General features: G+C 47.9%; 1 protein-coding gene and 1 pseudogene across 1 annotated transcript; one reads left to right on the top strand and one right to left on the bottom strand.

Moving 5' to 3' along the window:
- Window positions 1-9831: 9831 nt before the first annotated feature.
- Window positions 9832-9949, top strand: LOC145394890 (5S ribosomal RNA; annotated as a pseudogene).
- A 4878-nt stretch (window positions 9950-14827) lies between these two features.
- Window positions 14828-18323, bottom strand: LOC145394737 (uncharacterized). Its single transcript, XM_080268517.1, has 5 exons — window positions 17529-18323; window positions 16644-17341; window positions 15925-16483; window positions 15460-15688; window positions 14828-15204 (listed from the first exon to the last, which is right to left on the bottom strand). Exons 1-5 carry the CDS (start codon window positions 18321-18323, stop codon window positions 14828-14830), a joined length of 2658 nt encoding a protein of 885 aa, XP_080124643.1.
- Window positions 18324-21077: the final 2754 nt, after the last annotated feature.

The raw sequence follows: 21077 nt of genomic DNA on the forward strand, positions 1-21077 counted from the left end.
GGTGGACTGAAGAGGTGAAACAGGCTGTGGCACAAAAGAAGAAAGCATTCAATGAATGGATGAGAAATAGGGGCGTGGAAGAAGTTGAGAGGCGGAAGAGAGAGTTATATGCAGAAAGAAAGAGAGAGGTGAAAAGATTAGTAAGAAAAAGAAGAGAGTGGATGAGGAATTTGGAAGGAATTTGAGTGTAAAGTGGAGGGACTGTAAGAAAATGTTCTGGAAAGAGGTGAAAAGAGTAAGACAGGGTGGAAGAGAAGTTAGCAGGGAAGTGAAAGATAAAAATGGTAGATTACTAGTGGAGAAGGGAGAAAAAGTGAGCAGATGGAGAGAACACTTTAAGGAATTGTTGAACATAGAGGATGGAAGTAATGCGAGTATAAGTGGCTGGGGAATGGCTGGGAGAAGGAGGGAGGTGAGAAGACAGGAAGAAATCAGTAGGATAGAAGTTGTGGAAGCAATGAAGAAAGTTAAATCGGGGAAAGCCCCAGGAATTGATGGAGCGTGTGGTGAAATGCTGAAGCATGGGGGAGAAATAGTAGTAGAATGGATGTGGAAGATGTGCAGATTGGCCTGGGAGGAAGGTAGAGTCCCGGAGGGTTGGAAGTCAGGTATAATTATTCCCTTGTACAAAGGAAAAGGGGAAAAAGAAGTGTGTGGTAATCATAGGGGCATTTGTCTTCTTAGTATAACAGGAAAAGTGTATGGTAGGATACTTATTGACAGAGTTAGAGATATAACAGAGAAATTAGTTGGAGAAGAACAGGGAGGCTTTAGGAAGGGAAGAGGTTGTGTAGATCAGATATTCATTCTTAGATCTTTAGTGGAAAAGTTTCTAGAGAAGGGAAAGAAGTTGTATGCGGTTTTCATGGATTTGGAGAAAGCATATGACAGGGTGGATAGACAAGGATTGTGGAAAGTGTTAAGAATATATGGAGTAGATGGGAAGTTGTTGAATGCTGTGAAGAGTATGTACGATGGTGCGAAGGCTGCAGTGCGTGTGGATGGTGAACTAGGTGAATTTTTCTCTTTGAAGGTTGGGTTGAAACAGGGATGTGTCATGTCTCCATGGTTGTTCAATCTGTACATGGATGGGGTAATAAAAGAGGTACAAGGGAGATAGTGGATGTTGGAGTGGCCCTGGTGAGAGAGGATAGTGTTTGGAAACTCCCTTTACTGTTGTTTGCAGATGATACTATGTTGTTGAGTGAAGACGAAGGGGAACTGCAAGGCTTGGTGGATGAGTTTGGGAGAGTGTGTAAAAACAGAATCTAAAGGTGAATGTAGGGAAGAGTAAAGTGATGGTCTTTGAGAGAGGTGAAGTCAGTGAATGTACAGCGAGGTTGGATGGTGAGGAATTGGAAAATGTGAGTACGTTTAAGTACTTGGGTAGTGTGATGAGTAAGGATGGAGGTTTGGAGGGTGAAGCGCTTGAATACAGCAGGGAAGAAAGGTTGCTGGTTCTCCGAAAGCAGTGATAAGAAACGGTGAAGTGAGCATGGAAGTGAAAAAGTTACTACATGACAGTATTGTGATATCAACTCTAACGTATGGAAGTGAAGCTTGGACGTTGTTGGAAGGACACAAGTCAAGAGTGAGAGCAGTGGAAATGAGTTATTTAAGAGGAGCCTGTGGAGTCACATGGAGAGACAGGCTGACGAATGAGGATATAAAGGGGCGTTGTGGTGTGGATGTGGATGTGATAGGAAGCGTTATGAGGAACACACTGAGGTGGTTTGGCCATGTGGAGAGGATGGAGGGTAAAAGATTGACGAAGAGAGTGTATGTGAGTGAGGTGGAAGGGGGAAGAGGGAGGGGGAGGCCGAGGATGAGATGGAGGGATGGGGTGGAGAGGTATATGAGAGAGGGGGGTGTGAGTTGGGAGTAGGGCAGTGAAATGGCGGGGGACAGGGCGACTTGGAGGCGATTTGTTTGTGGCCACCCCAAACGGGATTGAGGCATCTGGCAATAGACAGAGATATATATATATATATATATATATATATATATACACGTGTCAAGTGGAGTTGGTGGAGGATTAGTGCCCCTCCTTGTAAAACAATTAACTCTAAGCCGTTAGCCACCCTGTTTGGGATACATGGCGTCTGGCAAAAAAAGAAAAAAAATATATTAAAATGCCCGCCGCCGGGCCTTCCGCCCCGCCACCCCCCACTCCACCACCGGGCCACCACCACCCCACCACCCGAGGAAGAGATAACGGGGAGGTTAATGACCCAGGGCAAAAGGGTCACCTAACCACCACTGACCTGTGCCCCTTCTCCCTGCAACTGCCCCAACGCCAGGTGAGCCTAGATCCGCAACAACTTACACGGCGGGTTGACCATCGACAGCAGTGGGGTGGGACTGATATAACATCGGTCCCTAGTAGTTTTGTGGTGATGACCACGGCTTCACCCCAACAGGGCAGGAGGTCCCTAGGTGAGCCACGAGGTGTTTACACCTGCTGCCACTGCGAGCCACGAGGAAGTACCATCCTCTGCCGCAATAACCCTGGTGAGCCACGAGGGGCTAGTACCCTCTGCCACCGTGAGCCACGAGGGAGAAATACCCTCTGCCACGACCAGGACAGGAGGTCCTTTAACGAGGGAGAAACACACTCTATAACAAACAGGGCAGGAGACCCAATAGTGGACTATATGGGGCCAACACCCCTAGCCACCCCAAGGGTAAGAGCCCCTTGCACAAAGCCACAAGTGGGTCCCAGGACCGATCAACCTGGTGCCACGGCTGTATTGAAGACAAGAGAGAGAGTCGCCTCTGTGCTACCCTCCCTGAGTACAAGAGAGACCACGGCCTCCGTGTGTCCTCTAAAGTCAGCCAACTCCTGCAGGAGTAGCTGGACACTACCCGGGAGAGTTGCCCCGAGTGTCACCCGAGCAGAGGCCCGGTCCCAGTCGGGACCTACCTCCCACCCCCGGGAAATTCTTGTCTTCCCCAGGTACCAGCAGGAGACGAGGCCGCAGCCCACACCTGACGGCGCGTCCCCTGGCAGACCTCCACAGCCCTCGGACCCCCAGGCGAGCCCAGCAGCCTACCAACGCCGACCTCCCCCTGCCGCAGACCCTCCGACGCCAGACATGTCTGCTTCACCTGTTTGGCCCCAGTCCCTAGGGCCAACATAGACAGGTCTCCCTGTACCGTGACCAGAGCGAGGGCCTACAACAGGTCGAGACCCCAGGCAAGAGGGTCTCCCTGCACCGTGACCAGAGTGAGGACCTACAACAGGTCGAGACCCCAGGCAAGAGGGTCTCCCTGCAACGCCTCAGTGGATCGGACCCGGGTCGAGTCTCCCCCCAGCGGGTACGGTGATTCCCGCCACGGGTAGAGCCCCCGGAGGTCCCCTTATAGTGACAGAGTGATATCGCCCCAGAAAATCGGGCAAGATTAGTGACTTTCCCTTCCTGCAGTGAGACAGAGATAGTGGTACAGTGTCAAAGTGAACCGGAGGGATTCCACCTATAAGTGTCCGTAAATACTTTCCCTTGATAAAGACTATAAGTTCTGGGCCCGTGAAACTAGTGTTATTCCCCAGCTCCGACTAGAGGAGTCCCCCTTACCAGTACATGCGCGGGGGAGAGTTGCCGCGCCGAGCCCAAATAGTAAATTACAGTGATCTGCTCCCCTTGTTCTTTTATAGTAGTAATCCTTCCCCGGCTCATCAAGCCCAGACATCTCGATTGCACCAGTACACTAAGACCTTTTGGACTTTGATGAAAGTTAGTCTCATTCACTTGTGGACCCTTAACCCATTGTAAAGTATAATTATAGTGTGTGTGAATATCCCGTGTTGTACTAACGTAACTTTGTATATCTGTATCCTCTGTCCAGAATATCATTCTATGTAATATTGTCACGGTGTTAGAATTAAGGTAATTAAAATGCCCGCCGTGCCCGCTGCAGGACCTCCCACCTCACCACCCCCCACACCACCACCGAGCCGCCACCCCACCACCACCCCGGGAGGACACACTGGTGAGGTTAGTAGTCCCGGGCAAGAGGGTCATCGGGGCATCCCGACCCCGAGCCCCTATTCCCCGCAAGTGCCCCAACCACAGGCGTTCAGGCAAACTGAACTACTGTGCGGGCGGGGTAGTGACCGTCAGACCAGGGGTGGGACTGAAAAGAGGTCAGTCCCAGGTAACACCGTCTTGACGGTCTTGTTACACCCTCTAGGGCAGGAAGAGGCCCAAGGCTACGGCCATAAGAGAGAAATAGACACAGGCTACGGCCTGACAGAGTGTGTAGAGGGGAAGGTGACCCCAGGCTCCGGCCTTAACACGCTGAGGAGAGAGAGTTGCCTGTGTGCATCCCTCTCCAGTTGTACTTTGGCTACGGCCAGAATACGGTCCAGGGTAGAGAGACCCTGCTACCGTACGTGTAGCGCTACCCAATTACGGAAGCAGCGACTCGGGGCCGGCCTCTCGCCGGAGCAGACGGGTGATCCCGTTTCTCCGTTAGTCGTTTCCCGTACGGGCAGACACTCGGCTCCGGCCGGGGCACGTACCAGGGTGGAGAATTCCCTGACGGTAGGATCTGTCCGTATTGGAGAGAGTGCGGCTCTTGAGCCCCTCACTCCGGCTTGTCTCCTACTGCGGGAGGAACACCACGTCGACGGCCTCTTGCCTCGGCGAAAGGGCGACCTCGATCACCCTATAGGTGTCCCTTGCACGCCGGGCAAGTTCACGGCTCCAGCCAAAGTCCACACTAGGGGAAGTAGAGCCCCAACTCAGCCCTATGAACACACTCAGGGAACCACGAAGAGCGTGAGTCTCCCTATAGCCTCTTTCCCTTCGGGGAGCCCTTCGTCGCCATCCAGGCTTCTTGGTCAAGTGGAGGCGTTAGAGTGGTGGCAAGGCCCGATAGCGGATTTACCGCCCACACCCGGACGCTCCTTAGCACTGTCGGAGCCCTACAGGAGACGCTGCCGCAGCCCAGCCCTGACGGTGCCTCTCCCCCTGAGCACCTGCAGTCCCCGGACGCCCAGGCCTTCCACCGCGGTCCCTGACGACGGAGACCCAGGCTCCCTCACGCCCCGGCAGCAGAGGAAGCAGGCCCGAATCCTCCGACTGTTCGGTCCTAGTCCCGAGGGCCCCCGATCAGGTCGAGGCCCCCAGACCACAGGGCCTCCCTGCACCCCACCAGCGCGGCCCTAGGAAGGAGCCGCCCCTCAGGTCGAGGCCCTAAACAAGGGAGCCTCCCTGACAGTAAGTACCAGTGACTTAACCACCCAAGAAACAAGGGTAAAACAGTGACAGTGACAGTGACCCCGAATACAGTGACAGTGATCCAATGCACAGTGGCAGTGTCTAATAAAAGTTATATTGAACGGTGGCATCATAGTAAGTCGTGCGTAAACGTTAAACAGTTCAGGCCCCCTCTATAGGAAGGAAGCGGGGAGTTTTCTGTGGAACTAGAGGTAGGTGCGTGAGTGAGCCGAAAGGCAAGTGAAGTGCTCCCCCGCGACTTGGTGACAGTGTCGGATGTCGCCATACGCACCCTACCTCTATTATAGTAATATCTCCCCCACAGACTCCCGATCACAGTGAACCAAAGTGAGACTCCCCCGTTCATTATTATCCACCAGTGGCACGACAATTAATCCCAACTGACAACCGCAGTGAAGTGATATCTCCTCTAAGTAACAGTAACACATATCCATGACTGCCCTGTGCCCTGTGTTAATGTATATTGGATCAAGTTATGTAAACGAGTGTATTATTGTATCTCTGTTCTATTGTGTGTCAAATATTGTTGTATGTACACTGTAAGGAGTAGAACTTAAGCAATAGATGTGATTCAGTGTACTGTCTCTTTTTATGCCCTGTTCCTTTGTTAGCGCATTACATCCGGTCTAGTAAAAGGACCCCGTTCCAGTGCTCGTGTTTTTACGACGAGAAGTCGCCTTAAAAACACAGCATTACAGTAATAGATGTGTTAAAGATGGACTGCCTAGTTTTTATGTCCTGTTCCTTTGTTAGTGCATTACTTCCGGTCCGGAAAGAGGACCCCGCTCAGTAGCTAGTGTTTTTAGTACGAGGAGTCGGCCTAAAAACACTCAGCATAATATATATATATATATATATATATATATATATATATATATATATATATATATATATATATATATATATATTCCCTCAGGTCTGAATCATTAGCAGCTTTCTTGTGAATAACCAGCTACTTTGTAAGGGAGAATATGTGTATTTGTCAGTCAAATCCCTGTTGTATAATAATGCTTATTTTTGAGTTTACTACCACCAGATTGCTTTTTTACAACTTAAGAGAGGCCCTCCATAAGGAAGTACTATCGTTTGAATCCATCTTTATTAACTCATTTATTGGAGGTCTCTACGAGACTGAATTTGTTTCCTTAATCATTTTGAAATGCTTTGTACATGCTTGTATGATTCATCCTTGTGCACCTGAACTTGTACATAAACTCCAACAGCATCCGTGTTCAGTCCGTTAACCCTGGGCTTATTTTGGCTCCCTTGTACCAAGAAGTTTTGAAACTGAATCATCAAGCTGAAAGGGTGAACGAAAGAAGTTAAATGAGGAGCAGCTTAATTTAGCTGGGACTGAACCAAAGTGATTAGTTTAGTGAAGTCCAGTTGCCATAAACTAATTGCTATCATGTAAGAATCTTTGTGGAGGGTCATGAGAAAGCCAAATAGTCTTTCCAGTAGAGTTCTCTTGATGTTCAGACTTCCAATTATCAACACACGTGATTACCCAGGCACTTGGTTATTCTGAAGGTTTGTATGGTGTAATGCTGTGTTTTGAAGGCGACTTCTCGTCGTAAAAACACTAGCTACTGAAGCGGGGTCCTCTTTCTAGACCGGATGTAAAGCACTAACAAAGGAACAGGACATAAAAACCAGGCAGTATACCGTATCACATCTATTACCTAGGTCCTACTCATAACAGTGTACATATAATGATATTTAGAATACAGAGACACAGAGATACAGAATTAACACTTGGCTTCACAGAATGATCATATGTATTGTCACTATTACACAGGGAGATCGCGGGTATTCTTTAATAGGGTTCTCAAGTCACTTGGAGATAATATACAAATGGGGTTGTTCACTTTATGTTCTTGAATGGGATTCTTATGTCACTGAGGGGTAATATAAAAATGGGGTTGTTCACTGTAAGAATACCGAGATTGGGAGTCTGGTTCGAGGATATTACTATAATAGAGGTAGGGTGCGGATAGCGACACTCGACACGGTCACCTGGTCACGGAGACACGTACGCTTATCTTTCAACTCGCCCGCGCTCCTACCTCTAGACTCACAGAAAACTCCCTGGTCCCTTGATGTGGGGAGGGACTGAATCAATTGACAAAAATACACTTTCTGCCCTGATAGCACTAGTGGGCCACTGTTTAATATATTCTACTGTGTAAGCACTGTCACTGTTCTCCTGGTCACTGTCACTGTCACTGTTTTCCCCTTGTTTCCTGGGTTTGGTAGTTCACTGTTGCACTTAGGATACAGGGAGGCTCTCCCGTCTGGGGGCCTCGACCTGAGAGGCGGCCCTCGTATCAGGGCCACGCCGGTGGGGTGCAGGGAGGCCATGTGGTCTGGGGGCCTCGACCTGATCGGTGGCCCTCGGGACTGGGGCCGAACAACCGGAGCAGTCGGGCCTGTTTCCTCCGACTCCGGGGAGTGAGGGAGCCTGGATCGCCTTCGTCGTGGATTGCGGAGTCGGGCCTGGGCGTCCTGGGACTGCGGGTACCAAGAGGGAGAGGCGCCGTCAGGACTGGACTGCGGCAGCGTCTCCTGCGGGGCTCCGGCAAGAACAAGGAACTCCCGGGTGTGGGCGGTAGGTCCGATATCGGGCCTTGCCACCACTCTAGTGTCTCATCCGGGACTATATTCCCGGATGGCGATGAAGGGCTCCCCGAAGGGAAAGAGGCTAGAGGAGGACTCACGCTACCCGTGGTCTCTCGAGTGTGTCTGGAGGCCTGAGCCGGGGATCTCCTTCCCCTATTGCACACCTTGGCTGTGGCCGTGAACTTGCCCGGCTACGGGGTACACCTATAGGGTGATCGATGTCGCCCTTTCGCCGTGGCAAGGTACCGACGGCGTGGTGTTCCTCCCGTAGTAGAAGACAAGCCGGAGGGAGGGGCGCAGAGGCCACACTCTCTCCAATACGGACTGATCCTACCTGAAGGGAATTCTCTACCCTGGTACGTGCCCTGGCCGGAGCCAAGTGTCTGCCCATACGGAAGACGACTAACGGGCGAACTGGTTCGCCTGTCCGTTGCGGCTGGGTACCGACCCCGGGACGCCGCTTCTGTCATAGGGTAGTGCTACACGTACAGTAGCAGGGGCTCTTTACCCTGGACCGTATTCTGGCCGTAGCCGAAGAACAGCTGGAGAGGGATGCACGAGGGCAACTGTCTCTCCCTGGTGTGTTAGGGCCGGAGCCTGGGGTCGCCTTCCCCTTTGCACACTCTGTTAGGCCGTAGCCTAGGTCTGTCAATCTCTCTTTACTTTTATTTAGGCCGTAGCCTTGGGCCTCCTGCCCTAGAAGGTGTAACAAGACCGTCAATACGGTGTTACCTGGGACTGATTTGGCTTCAGTCCCACCCCTATTCTGACGATCACTACCCCGCCCGCACAGTAGTTCAGTTCCCCTGATCACCTGGGGTTGGGGCACTTGCGGGGAATAGGGGCTCAGGGCCGTGATGCCCTGATGACCCTCTTGCCCGGGATCACTAACCTCACCAGTGTGTCCTCCTGGGGTGGTGGTGGGGGGTGGTGAGGTGGGAGGTCCTGCGGCGGGCACGGCGGGCATTTTATATGGTATTACTTCCTGTACTTCCATGTTACAGTATAAGTTACTGTTTTTATGTTCTTTTTGCTCTGATACAGAAAAACTGTCTATTAATGTCCCATTGCTACTTATTAATGTGATTTGCCAGCTTCTTCCAGTTTACAATACGAACAGTGTGAACAGACTTGATATTTTGGAACACATACGTGACTTGTATGAGGATTACTTGTACCTTAATGATATCCATCTAACTTTATTTACATTACTAGCATGTTATATTCCACAACAGCTAACTTGCCCATAGATTTACAGCTTTTCCTAACAATTTTCTCTGATTGGCTAAGGCCATTCTCTTTCTGTTGGTAAAATGGTGATCTGAGTCACACAGTACTGTATTCATATTTACATACAGGAATAACCTGTGCACAGACCTTCCATGAATCAGTCCTGGGTGGTGGCTGAAATAGTGCTGCTCAGTGAACAGGTTGTCTGGTTAGAGTACAGACTCTGCTCCTCTTGTCACAATTTTTTTTTTCTTTGTTACTCCCACATCTGATTAGCCCTTTAAATCTGGAAACATTGTTTTTATATTAGTCTTGTCACTCTAGACAATTTTATTCATTTTATGGCAGCTGTGTTGTGAAAGGGTAGGTGAAAGTTAAATATGACTTCCTCAGTTCAAAAAGTCTTTCCCAGGCTGAGTAATACTGCCCAATGGCAACAATACTAAATTAAACTACAAACTACACGGTTGTGAAGAGGTTAACCAGAGACCAGTTGTCCTGACAAAATGATTATTTTGGAAGTTTTTATGTCAGCATTTACCTGTAAGTTCTTGTGTACAGTATTTATAACTTTTGTGACAAATTCTAGCGATTATTTTCATATCACTGATTATCTGGCCACAGTTGTTTACATATTTTTTCTGTTCTTCCTATCCATGATCAGTTTTATATTCCTTGCTGTTGACGTATTTGAGTAATTTAATCCGGCTTATGGTGATGGAGCAGGACACCTTAATATGGTGGCACCATACAACGTTGAGTACACCACTTCCCGTCCGATCAGCGAAGTTAAGCAACGTTGGGTCTGGTTAATACTTGGATGGGTGACCGTCTGGGAACACCAGATGCTGTTGGCATCCCTACATGTCAAGTGGGGTTGGTGGAGGATTAGTGCCCCTCCCTGTAAAACAATTAACTCTAAGCCCTCGGCCACCCCGTCTGGGATACATGGCGTCTGGCAATGAATGAATGAACCGGTGGTTCCGGTGCCTGGTTATGTAAATGTACCTCAAAACCCTCCCAATCACTCAAAAGGAGGATGGAGAATTGTCAGAGAAGGGCAGCTTAACCCTGCAGTCCACTGGGCTGAATGAATCTTGGTCCACAGTGATAAATGTATTCTGGCTAATACTGACTGTAAATTTAGTATTCAAATGGTTAAACACTATGTGTAGGGACAGTTTGGTACATGGCAGATGCAGCGGGGGCTAAGGGGCCCCAAATCTTCCATAAGCCTTTAACCGAGGGAAAAAAAAATGTAAATACACTATCAACCAACTAATTATAGATTTATTTGATACCTCAAGAATGCATATCTGAATATGATAATCCTAAACATCTTCATCCAAGAGGGGGATGTGCCCAGTTGTACACTCCTCCACTTGGTTGTGACATCTCATCACCCCATCCCCACCCCATCACAAAAACCTTACATCAGCCAGTGCTTATGTATTCTAATTGAAATATAGCATAGTGCCCCTTGGAATGTTCAGCCACCTCCACCAGGAATACAGCACAGTGCCCCCATGAACTCCCAGACACCCCCACAAGGAGCCCACGGAGGAGCAGCAGCAGTGCACTGAGATTCGGTGCGACAACGGCCTAAGTCAGCCCAGCCTGCCCGCCCTTATGACCCAGAGACCGCCCACCATTGCCATAGCAGGAATCCTGCATTACCTTCCAGGCGGGCCTCCACCAACCAGCTTAGGGGTGGAGCTGTCAGTCCAGCTCCAGCCAGCACCCCCAAGGAGACGGCCAGTAGCTGCTCCCGCCATCACCAAGAAGGTGTCTTCTTTTTTGAGATGGCCAGTAGCCGCTCGCCCCTCACTAAGGAATCGGTCAGTAGCCAACCTGAGGGTAACCAGGAGACGGCCAGTAGCCGCTCCCGCCTTCGCCAAGAAGGTGTCCTTCCAGAGACGGCTGGTAGCCGCTCCAAACCCCTCCTGCAGGAGTCCACCTGTAGCCGCTCCCACCTTCGTCAGACGGCCTGTAGCTGCTCCGAAGGCATTCGCCCAGAGACGGCCTGTAGCCGCTCGCCCCTTGCTAAGGAGACGGCTGGTAGCCGCTCTGAGGGTAATGAGGAGATGGCCTGTAGCCGCTCCAAAGGTGTTCCCCTTGAGACGGCCGGTAGCCGCTCCAAACCCCTTCTGAAGAAGTCAGCCTGTAGCCGCTCCCACCTTCGTCAGACGGCCTGTAGCCGCTCCCACCTTCGTCAGACGGCCTGTAGCCACTCCCACCTTCGTCAGACGGCCTGTAGCCGCTCCAAAGATGTTCCCCCTGAGTGGGCCTGTAGCTGCTTCAAACCACTTGTAACATCCAAAGATGTTATCCATACAGGTAGGGATTGTAAAACGCCTGGTCTTGTACTCGGGGTCTGCTTTATTGGATGTTCATCACAAATAACCTTGCCTATGCCGTTGCTTCCCTCGGAGGCTTCGCGTACCAACCCTGGTCATAAATCTTGTCCACCTCCCCTCACCTTGAGAGGCGGCCCATACACAGACCCCTATCCTGAGCAGTACGACTGAAAGGAATTTCATCTACTTTAACCTTACTTTTACACCAATGCAAGTATATAACAGTGTTTTCTCACTATCAGCTGTTACACAGATGCTTCACGGACTAACATGAGGTACTTACAGATTGTGGCACCTCTCAATCCCTGGTTAATCCCCAGAAAATTATGAAGCCCCTTACACACTTCTTTCTAATTAGGCGGGTGGTCTGTCTCTGGCCCTCTAGTGGCCTTCTTCTTCTTCTGGGTGTAGAGGGCAATGGTCGAGGACACGACCCACTGCCCTTCCTCAGCCAATGGTGCAGAGTCTTAGGTCACAGACGGGTGAGCTGCCCCGACGATCGCAGGAATCTACACAGCAGGCGCATGACTTGCAGACGTGTATCAGGGTCACTGGAGCCACCAAGTAGTAGAGGGAGGGAGAGGTGGGGGTATCCAAGGGTAGCCAGGTGTTCTTGGAGGGCCACCCAGTAGGAGTGAAATCTGGGACACCACAAGAGGAAGTGTTCAACAGTCTCCTCGGCACGGGGACACCAGGGACACCACGGGGAATCTACCAAACCTAGACGGTGTAGGTGGCCATTTAGGCCCGTATGGCCAATACGCAGGTGGGTGAGTGCCACGTCCAGTTGGTGGCAGGGATGGCAGGCCCAGGGGTGGATTGCAGCATCAGCACGGACGAGTCCTAGAGAGGTTGCGTCTAGCTCAAGAGAAAGGGACTGTTCCCAAAGAGATGTACAGGCTTGTCATGTTGGGAGTGGTGGGCTTGCTGAGCTGCATGATCCACAATTTCGTTGCCACAAATGCCTACATGCGAAGGAACCCACTGAAGGTGTACAATCCAGGGGGGTGGAGGCAAAATATATAAGGAGGGAGTGAATCGCACGGACTAGTCGCACATGAGAGGATGGCCGACTGGAGAGGAGGTGTAAAGATGACTAGGAATCAGTGTAAAGCACTACTGGTTGAGGTGGCAAGTGGCGTTTGACAAAAGTCAGGGCTTGGAGGATGGCATATAATTCTGTAGTGAGGACAGAGTGTGGTCCAGATAGGGTCCAGGTCTGGCAGAGAGAGAGAGGTCTTCGAAGTACACTGCTGAGGTGTAGGAGGCAGGAGGGGAGTATGAACCATCAGTAAAGATTCTGAAGAAGCCTCCATAGAGAGAGGTATCCATAAGGTGGAAAATTTGGTTGGCCAACAAAGCGTCAGAGGACTTCCGAAATGGGACAGGGAGGTCTGGGGACACCATGGGGGAGAGGTCAAACCACGGAGGGACAGGTGAGATGATCAGCTATATATTGAACATGTCTCCATCTTTTACCATACAAATCCTGCTTGCACGTTTTGCCCAGTGGAGCAGCATGACCTGGACGGAGCAAGATCAGGGGTTCTTAACCTGGGGTCCGTGAAGGTCAGAAAAATTTCCCTCATCTGGCACAGCGAGCTATGGGTGCTCTGATTCCGTCATCTACATACCTTTGTGAGTCTGGGTTTTCAGCGCTTGTTTCTATCAAAACAAAAAGTCGAAATCAACTGGATGTCGATGATATGCGTGTTTCCTTGTCAAAGACCACTCCACAATTTCATCTTATTCAAGCCAAACAACAACAGCCCTCTCGTTGAAATGAACTTTTGAGTAGAATTAAAGTTTTGTTTAATTTGCACAAGTCGGATGTATTTCATTTTTTCATCGAGTGGCCATTAGGTTTTTGCATGAAAAAGAGTGAGAAACATAATGCTTTGTAAAGACTGTTTTATACTTTGTGTATGTCATACACTGCGTGAGGTAGTTTTCAATAAAATATATTAATTGCATGCAAAATGCTGTGTTTATGTGCTTACGTGCATTTTTGTAGGGAAAGGGTTCATAGCTTTCACCAGGTTCTCGAAGGGGTCCGTGACTCTAAAAAGGTTAAGAACCACTGCTCTAGATCTTTGGGATCATCTGACACAGGTGTTAAAGGCCTACTGTTGACAATTCCTTCTACCTCACAGAATACAGTGTCTAACCGCTCATCAAGAACCTGATTCCTTAGGATGACAGTCATAATCTTTCTGATTGTTCTTATTTGTCTCTCCCATATCCCTCCCATATGTGAAGCTGTAGGAGGGTTGAACTCCCACTTGATGTGCTTGAGAAGAAGCTGATTCTTTACTTTACTTTGACTCATTCCACTGATTCCGGGCTTCTCTTATCTCTCTCTGAGCCCCAACAAAGTTAGTGCCATTGTCTGAACGAATCTTTTCGGGAGCTCCTCTCCTCGCCATAAATCAGACCAAAGCATTTATGAAGGAATCTGCATCAAGTGAGTTCAGCTTTTCAATGTGTACGGCTCGCACTGTTAAGCATGTAAAGATACAGCCGTATCTCTTTTCCTGGGACCGGCCCCTCTTCACTAGGAAGGGCCAAAAACAATCTATCCCCACATACTGTACGAGAAGGCAGGCTTGTTAGGAGTCACTCTCTCCTGAGGTAGCTGGGCCATTTGCTGTGAACCCATCGGTCCTCTACTTCTCCTACAAGTGATGCAATTTCTTGTTACTTGACTAATCAGTGGCCGCAACTTGGTATCCAGTAGCACTGCTGGACAGCTGCTGCAACATGCTCTCGCCTGGCGTGCCCTGTATTCTTGTGAGCTTCCCTAACAATTAGCTCTGCTACATGATGTTGTCGTGGCAATATCACTGGATGCCTTGCATCTTCAGTGAGTGGTACCATATGAAGGCGACCTCTTACTCTCAGCAGGTCGTTATCATGCATATAGGGTTCTAAGCGGTAGACTGGACTATTTGAGGGCACACGTCCTTGTGCTCTAAGAGCTTGTGTCTCGGCACCATAATGCTTTCTCTGGATGTACCTAAGTATAGCGTTCCCAGCTCCTTCCAAGTCTGTAACTTCAAGATCCTTGCCCTTCAGGCACCATGAAGCAGGTTTTCTTTCTTTAAGCCATGCTCCGAATCGACGGATCCATGCTACAGTCTTTCTCATACGGAACCAGCTTGAGAAGCTTCCTATTAGCCTGTCAGTTGAACTCTCAGTGACCTGAGATACTGTTAATGCCGTCGGCATCTGTTTCACTTCTTTGTCTTGTTCAAGATTTCAGGATTTTCTTCAGAGCACTCTGGCCACTTTACTTCTTCTTGCCAGAGGAACTCCGGCCCCTGTTTCTATCTTGCATTGGTGATCATTTCATTTCCAGTCAGCCCTCGTGATGCGTCATCAGCAGGATTCAGCCTCGTGCTCACGTGCCTCCACTGCTGCCACTCTGTTGGCAACAAAGGTGTGAAAACTTTTAGACTCATTCTTAATGTACTGGAAAACAATCATACTATCAGTCCAGAAGACAGATTCTTGGAGCTTTACTTCAATCTCTTCACGCAGTGTAGTGTCCAATTTTACTGCTACTACTGCTGCCAGGAGTTCCAATCTAGGGATTGTTAACTGCTTCATTGGTGCCAGCCTAGCTTTGGCTGCTAACAAGGTACAGTGGATTCCTCCTGCTTCATTCTTTATTCTCACATAACTCAAAGCTCCATATGCCTCCTCCGAGGCATCACAGAAATGATGAAACTGATAACTAATGACCGTACCAAAGTCTGGTGGTATGATACAGCGACCAACTCCAAATTCTTCTAATCCTGGCAGGTCTTCCAACCACCTTTCCCACCTTTGTCTGCTGTGTGGAGTCAACTCATCGTCCCAACCTTTACCTAGTCTGCACTCATCCTGAAATATCTTCTTAGCTACCAACCCAAAGGAAGAAACAAGACCTAAAGGATCGTATACTGAACTCAACACACTAAGCAATCCTCACTTCGTGCTTTCCTTCCTTTTCGGTTTTGTTCTAATACCCAATTTGTCATCTTCAGCATTCCATTTAAGACCCAGCGCACGTTTAACTGGTAGAATATCTTGATCAAGGTTCAACCTCTTCACTGCTTTAGCTCGTTCTTCTGTGGGTATTGAGCTATGCACTCGTTTGCTGTTGCTCATCCATTTTGTCAGATGAAAGCCTCCACACGACAGCATCTGACAAAGTTCAATCACTAGTGTCACTGCTGCATCCTCAGAACTTACAGACTTCAAACAATCATCTGCATAAAAGTTATCCAACACAGTGTTCACAGCTAACGAGCTAAATCTATACTGGACTGATCAAGTGCTGTGCGACGAAGTGCAAACCCCGCACAACTTGAACTCCATACTCCACCAAACAAATGTGCAGTCATCCTGTAGATTTGGGGCTTCTGTGCAATGTCTTCACCTGTTCACCAAAGGAACCTTAACACGTTCCTGTGCTCTGGCGTTACACGTACTTGATGGAACATGGACTCAATGTCTGCCATAATAGCTATCTTCTCCTGCCTGAATCTAAGCAACACACCAAGCAGTTTATTCGTGAGATCCGGTCCCTTGTATATGTACTTGTTGAGTGAATATCCCTGGGACTCAGCTGCACAGTCACACGCTAATCTGAAATTTTCAGGCTTACTGGGATGTTTCACATTACACACAGGCAGATACCAAGTCATCCCTGGGAAGGCACTGATTTCTTCTTCAGGCACCCATTCAGCATGTCCTTTAGCCACTAAGTTGTTCACTTCAGATCTGTAGCTCTCCAGAAGACTATCATCCTTAGATAAGCGTCGCTTGAGGGATCGAAGGCGCTTCTCTGCCATACTACGATTATCGTGCAGTCCAGGCGGGTTGGACCTGAACGGTATTAGTAATTCATAATGACCGTTTTTTAACACAACGGATCGAGCCCAAAGATCCAAAACCTTTTGGTCCTCTATAAACAATGCTGGCTTCTCCTCTAACTGTTGACCTCCATCTACTGCCCAGAACCTTTCCACCTGAGGCTTGTTTCTGGCACTGTCATGGAATTAATGTAGTTGCAGAGGACCTTTTCTCCTTGAGTTTTAATTCACTGGCCCGTTAACCATCCAACCTAGTTTTGTGTGGATAGCGTAAGGATCGTCATCTCGACCACGTCTTACCTCTAGTGGTACCAAGATCTCTGGATAGTTCTGACCAATAATTAATCATTTCAACGCAGAGGTTGGTCATGTGGGGAACGTCAAGATCTCGCAAGTGCTTCCAACGCTCAAAGTCCTTTGGAACAGCTATACTGTCTTGAAGATCAGGGATCTTTTTTACTGCAAGCACTTCTGGTAGGCTTAGTAGCTTATTCTTGCGACCTGCACCCCTCAGTTCTAAAGAAACTATCGCTGCGTCTGCATCTGTCTCACTGTTCAGGTTGGAAAGGGACACGTTTCTTGGTTCACCTTGAAGGTTTAACTTTTCCACCAAAGACTGGAAGCAAAATGTCCTGTTACTTCCCGTGTCTACCAAAGCAAGACCTCGAACAGCCTTAGATCCACCTTTGCCTCGTACTAGAGTGCTAACTATCGGCAAGGCTATTCTGTCGTTAGTCCCTGGTGCCCTGCATCCGTAGCTTCTGTAAGTAAACTTCGCTGTCTTTTCGTTACCTCCACTGGTTCCCTTAGTTTTCTTATCCGTACCTTGGAATGCCTCATGCAGTAGCTTGGAATGCCATAGGTCGCAACCCTTTACACCACAGGTAGACCACTTCCTACACTGATCCATCCAGTGTTCTCCACGCAGGCAGTTGTAACAGAGTCCCCTTTTTGGGGCAAAACTCAGTCTCTTCTCTGATGTCAAATTCTGGAACTGCTCACAGTCCGGTAACCAGTGTTCTTTATTGCAAAGCTGAAACCATGGTTTTTTCTTATTGCTTGCTTTCACAGCACCAGCTTCACTCTTGGTTTTTGTGGATTCAACTGAGGTGGTGGCAGAGTCCCTATCACGAACTTCAGTACTGAAATAAGCTTTCTTGGACGCAATTTCCTTCTTGGGTTTTGTTCTCTTTCTTTTCTTCATATGGTGTCTTACCTACGTTTCCACACAGTGGTTCGTTCGCTATCTTTGCAGATTCCTCAATGAATTCAGTAAGCTTTTCTATATCTGGGTACTCCTTATGTTTCCCTTTGAAATGGACCACCTCAGTGACCCATTTTCTTCTACAATCATAAGGCAGCCTCTCCACTATTTTGACCATACTGTACTCTGAGCCCAATCTGTCAGTTTTACCGATAGCTTTGAGCACCTCCAGGCATTCCTTGATGCTATCCGCAAGTTCTTGCAGCCTGGCTTTGTCATTTGGACGTATTTGGGGGCCTTGAATAATCTTGTTTAGCCAGGCTTGTGATACCGTGAAGTCATTACCAAACCTCTCCTCCAGGATCTGTCTTGCCCTTTTATACCCTTCTTCAGCTTTCATCATGTAACAACATGACACTGCTCTGGCAGCAGGTCCAGTACACAGCCGCAACAATCGGTTCTTCTTAACTGCAGGACTAACTGAAACACTACCAATGAATTCGTCAAAGTTACTTATGAACCGCCAGTAATCAAGCGGGTTTCCATCAAAGGCTTGTAATTCTATCTGTGGTACATGATGCATTTCCGTGAGATGTGGTCGATCACACTTCGTGCTTGCTGCCTGTGAGTCAATACATTCATCACTTCCCTTGGATGGTTCCCAGGGAGGAGGTTCCTTATGGCATCGATATTCTGTTTGAGATGCCATTAACCCAGGAGGTTTAGATGGCCGAAATGGCTCAACTTTAGGGCCTTCATCAGACTCCTCAACACGCGGATGCCATGGGTTTGCATAAGGATCGAGTCTCATAGGTCTGTCATTCTTGGCTGAACTCCAGACATGGTTGTTCCATGGGACACTCTCAAGTGCCGGTTTCAACCTTGCTCCGATTTTCCTTATTTATGTAACCGTTCCCCTGGACTTCCTTTCTTCCTAGTCGCCCCAAGCTTGTTCGGCAGCGGTAGCCGCAGCAGCTTCACCTTGCAGTGCCATATATTCTGATTTCAACTTGGATTCCTCTATTTGTCGCGCTATGCTTTGATCTTGTGCCTTTAACTCAAGTTCTCGCAGCTTATTCTGGAGAATCTCTGTGGCATTCTTAAGCTTGGCCTCCTGTGCAGCTCTGTGCGCCATAGCACTCCTTTTAGATGAAGAATTATTTGAGGTTGCTTTCGACAGTACCGTAATCCTTGATCCTGAGGCCCTCGAACTTACTCTAACAGATCTCGTTGGGTCTATCACACTACGCCCAGCATTTTCCTTTCGCCTCAACGAGCTCCTAGCTTGACCTATATGTTCATGAGCTCTTTTTCTAGCGAGTTCAATGTATGATTCTGCCATATGCTGCTCAATCCTCATTCTGGTGAGAGTGTAGGATTTCAGTGAGCTTTAAATGACACTTCTTAAGACTTAAAACAGAGGCTTCTACATCATCGATGCAAACCTAACTGCTTGAACATCGGAATCATCATTCTTAATGAGTGACTGCAAGTTTTTGAGTCTTTTGGTTAATGCCCCTAATTTACCGGCTCTCGTACCTTTCAGTGCCTAAATCCTCTCCGCCATCACACCGTCTTCGTCATCTGCTTGTCGACTTTCTTGATTACTTACATGGGCTGCGAAATGCTCTGCGTCCAACTCATGCTGCTCCCTTACATTTTTGTTAGTATTTTCACCCGACTCTGAGACAAGAGTGTTATCACTATCAGCAGCATCTAAAGGCCCTATCACACGGTACCTCGTACCAGGAACGGCCGAGGAAGATTTAAGTGGAACAAAACTTGGACGCTATCACACATGTTCCTCGTATCCTCGGCAAAGGACATGCTTCTCACACTGTTGCCAGAGCCCCGTCTCGCGACTGTGGACAGTGATCGCTGTCGCTGACTCTATAAAGAATAAGGAAAAGCAACTTTTGTTTACAAACTAGTACACAAGCGGAACTGCCTCAACAGGGATGTTCTGCCCAGCGACCCAATATATCGTACCGTAGCATGAAAATTATCGTATCTTAACCTAGAATTATCGTACAGGTAAATTTTCAGTTAAAACAATGAATAAATTGTTCATTTTTAATTCATAGGTATTTTATGGTACAATGAAATTACTTATTGAACTTAGTTATGCAGAAAAAATGATTGTTCTTAAAAATATTAGAGTCTACATTTTCATTTATTGCATTTTCATTCCGAGTCCGATGGGATACATAGGCCTACTTCACTTTCTTCACACTCCTCTGAATACAAAGTCTGATTGTTCATTCTGTTTAGCTTTTCATTTGTTGGTTTAAATGCTGAGCAAGACATGCCTGATTCTTTGATGCTAGGAGGCTCGCATTTACTGTTCTTGTTGCCAGTCTATTCCTTATTCTTGTTTTTGTTAAATTTACTTTGCTGAAAACTTGGTAGTGGCACTACCAAGCACCAAGTAAAGTTTGAACTTCTAAGTCCTTGACATTTATGGGGTCGGCCGGGCTTGGCCCTGACCTCCCATGGGACTGGGAGGGGAAAGGAATTTCATGAGTGACTTAGGGGAAGCGTGGGTTACTGGGGTGTGGGCACAATGAACCTTTGGCGGGAATATATAAAAAAAATAGCTAGGGAAGCTGGGATAGACAAAAATTATCGTATATTTTGGATGTGATATCGTACATCGTACAAGCACCCCAAATTATAGTACAAATACGATAATTATCGTACGTAGAACATCCCTGTGCCTCAATGGGGTGCTTTCAAAGCTAGTATTCCGCTAGATGGCTCCACTGTTGCAGTAAACACATTCCCCGCACTGTTTAAAAAGCATATTTTTCTTTGTTAATTATCTATACTGTTGTGTGAAAATGTGGATCATGGTAATGTCATATACCGAAATATAAATAATACAAATAGAACACGTATATATAACGTATCGTGAAGTGTTTATATTGATCATCAACGGAAATTAAAATATCACTGATGGCATGTGATGGCAACCCGTCCTTCCAGTGACCCTATATTATTTAATTTCTGCTACATTTAGTGCAAATTTGGTTCTTAATACATTGTCTGTTCAGACTCAAAGTACGCCTAGTGGGTATCTAGACTCATCCAGTTTCTATGTGGGCAGAAATTTAATGTTGAGTAAATACTGGCATTCAACATTTTGCTCGCTTGCTTCACGCATGCGCACCACAAGACAGTCCCGTGTTTAAGTTTTTTCACGAGGGCTGTCAAGTTTCCATGAAAAATTTTATTTTGATGGCGTGTAATGTCACGGATTCACTCAGAGTAGAAACAAGCTAAATTCATAACATTCGTCATTGGTTCATAAGTGACTATGTACAGGCAGTGTGTTTCACTGAGCGATATCTTTGTGTGAATCTCATTCCCACATCTTGCCTCTTTAGCTGTTAACTAAGCTACGCCCATTTCTCATGTCCCTGTACCCGACGTTGGTTACATTACTGTCGTAAATGGACACACCCACAAACACATATAGTTCAGTAATGTGAGTTCCTGACTGTTGAGCTGAGAGAGAGACCTTCCCCTGCAGCTTCCTTGCACCATGAGTGAGTCATATTCATAT

Source organism: Coenobita brevimanus, chromosome 28 (assembly GCF_032717465.1).
Source record: "Coenobita brevimanus isolate Jiangsu-jjx chromosome 28, ASM3271746v2, whole genome shotgun sequence".
NCBI classification, from domain to species: domain Eukaryota; kingdom Metazoa; phylum Arthropoda; class Malacostraca; order Decapoda; family Coenobitidae; genus Coenobita; species Coenobita brevimanus.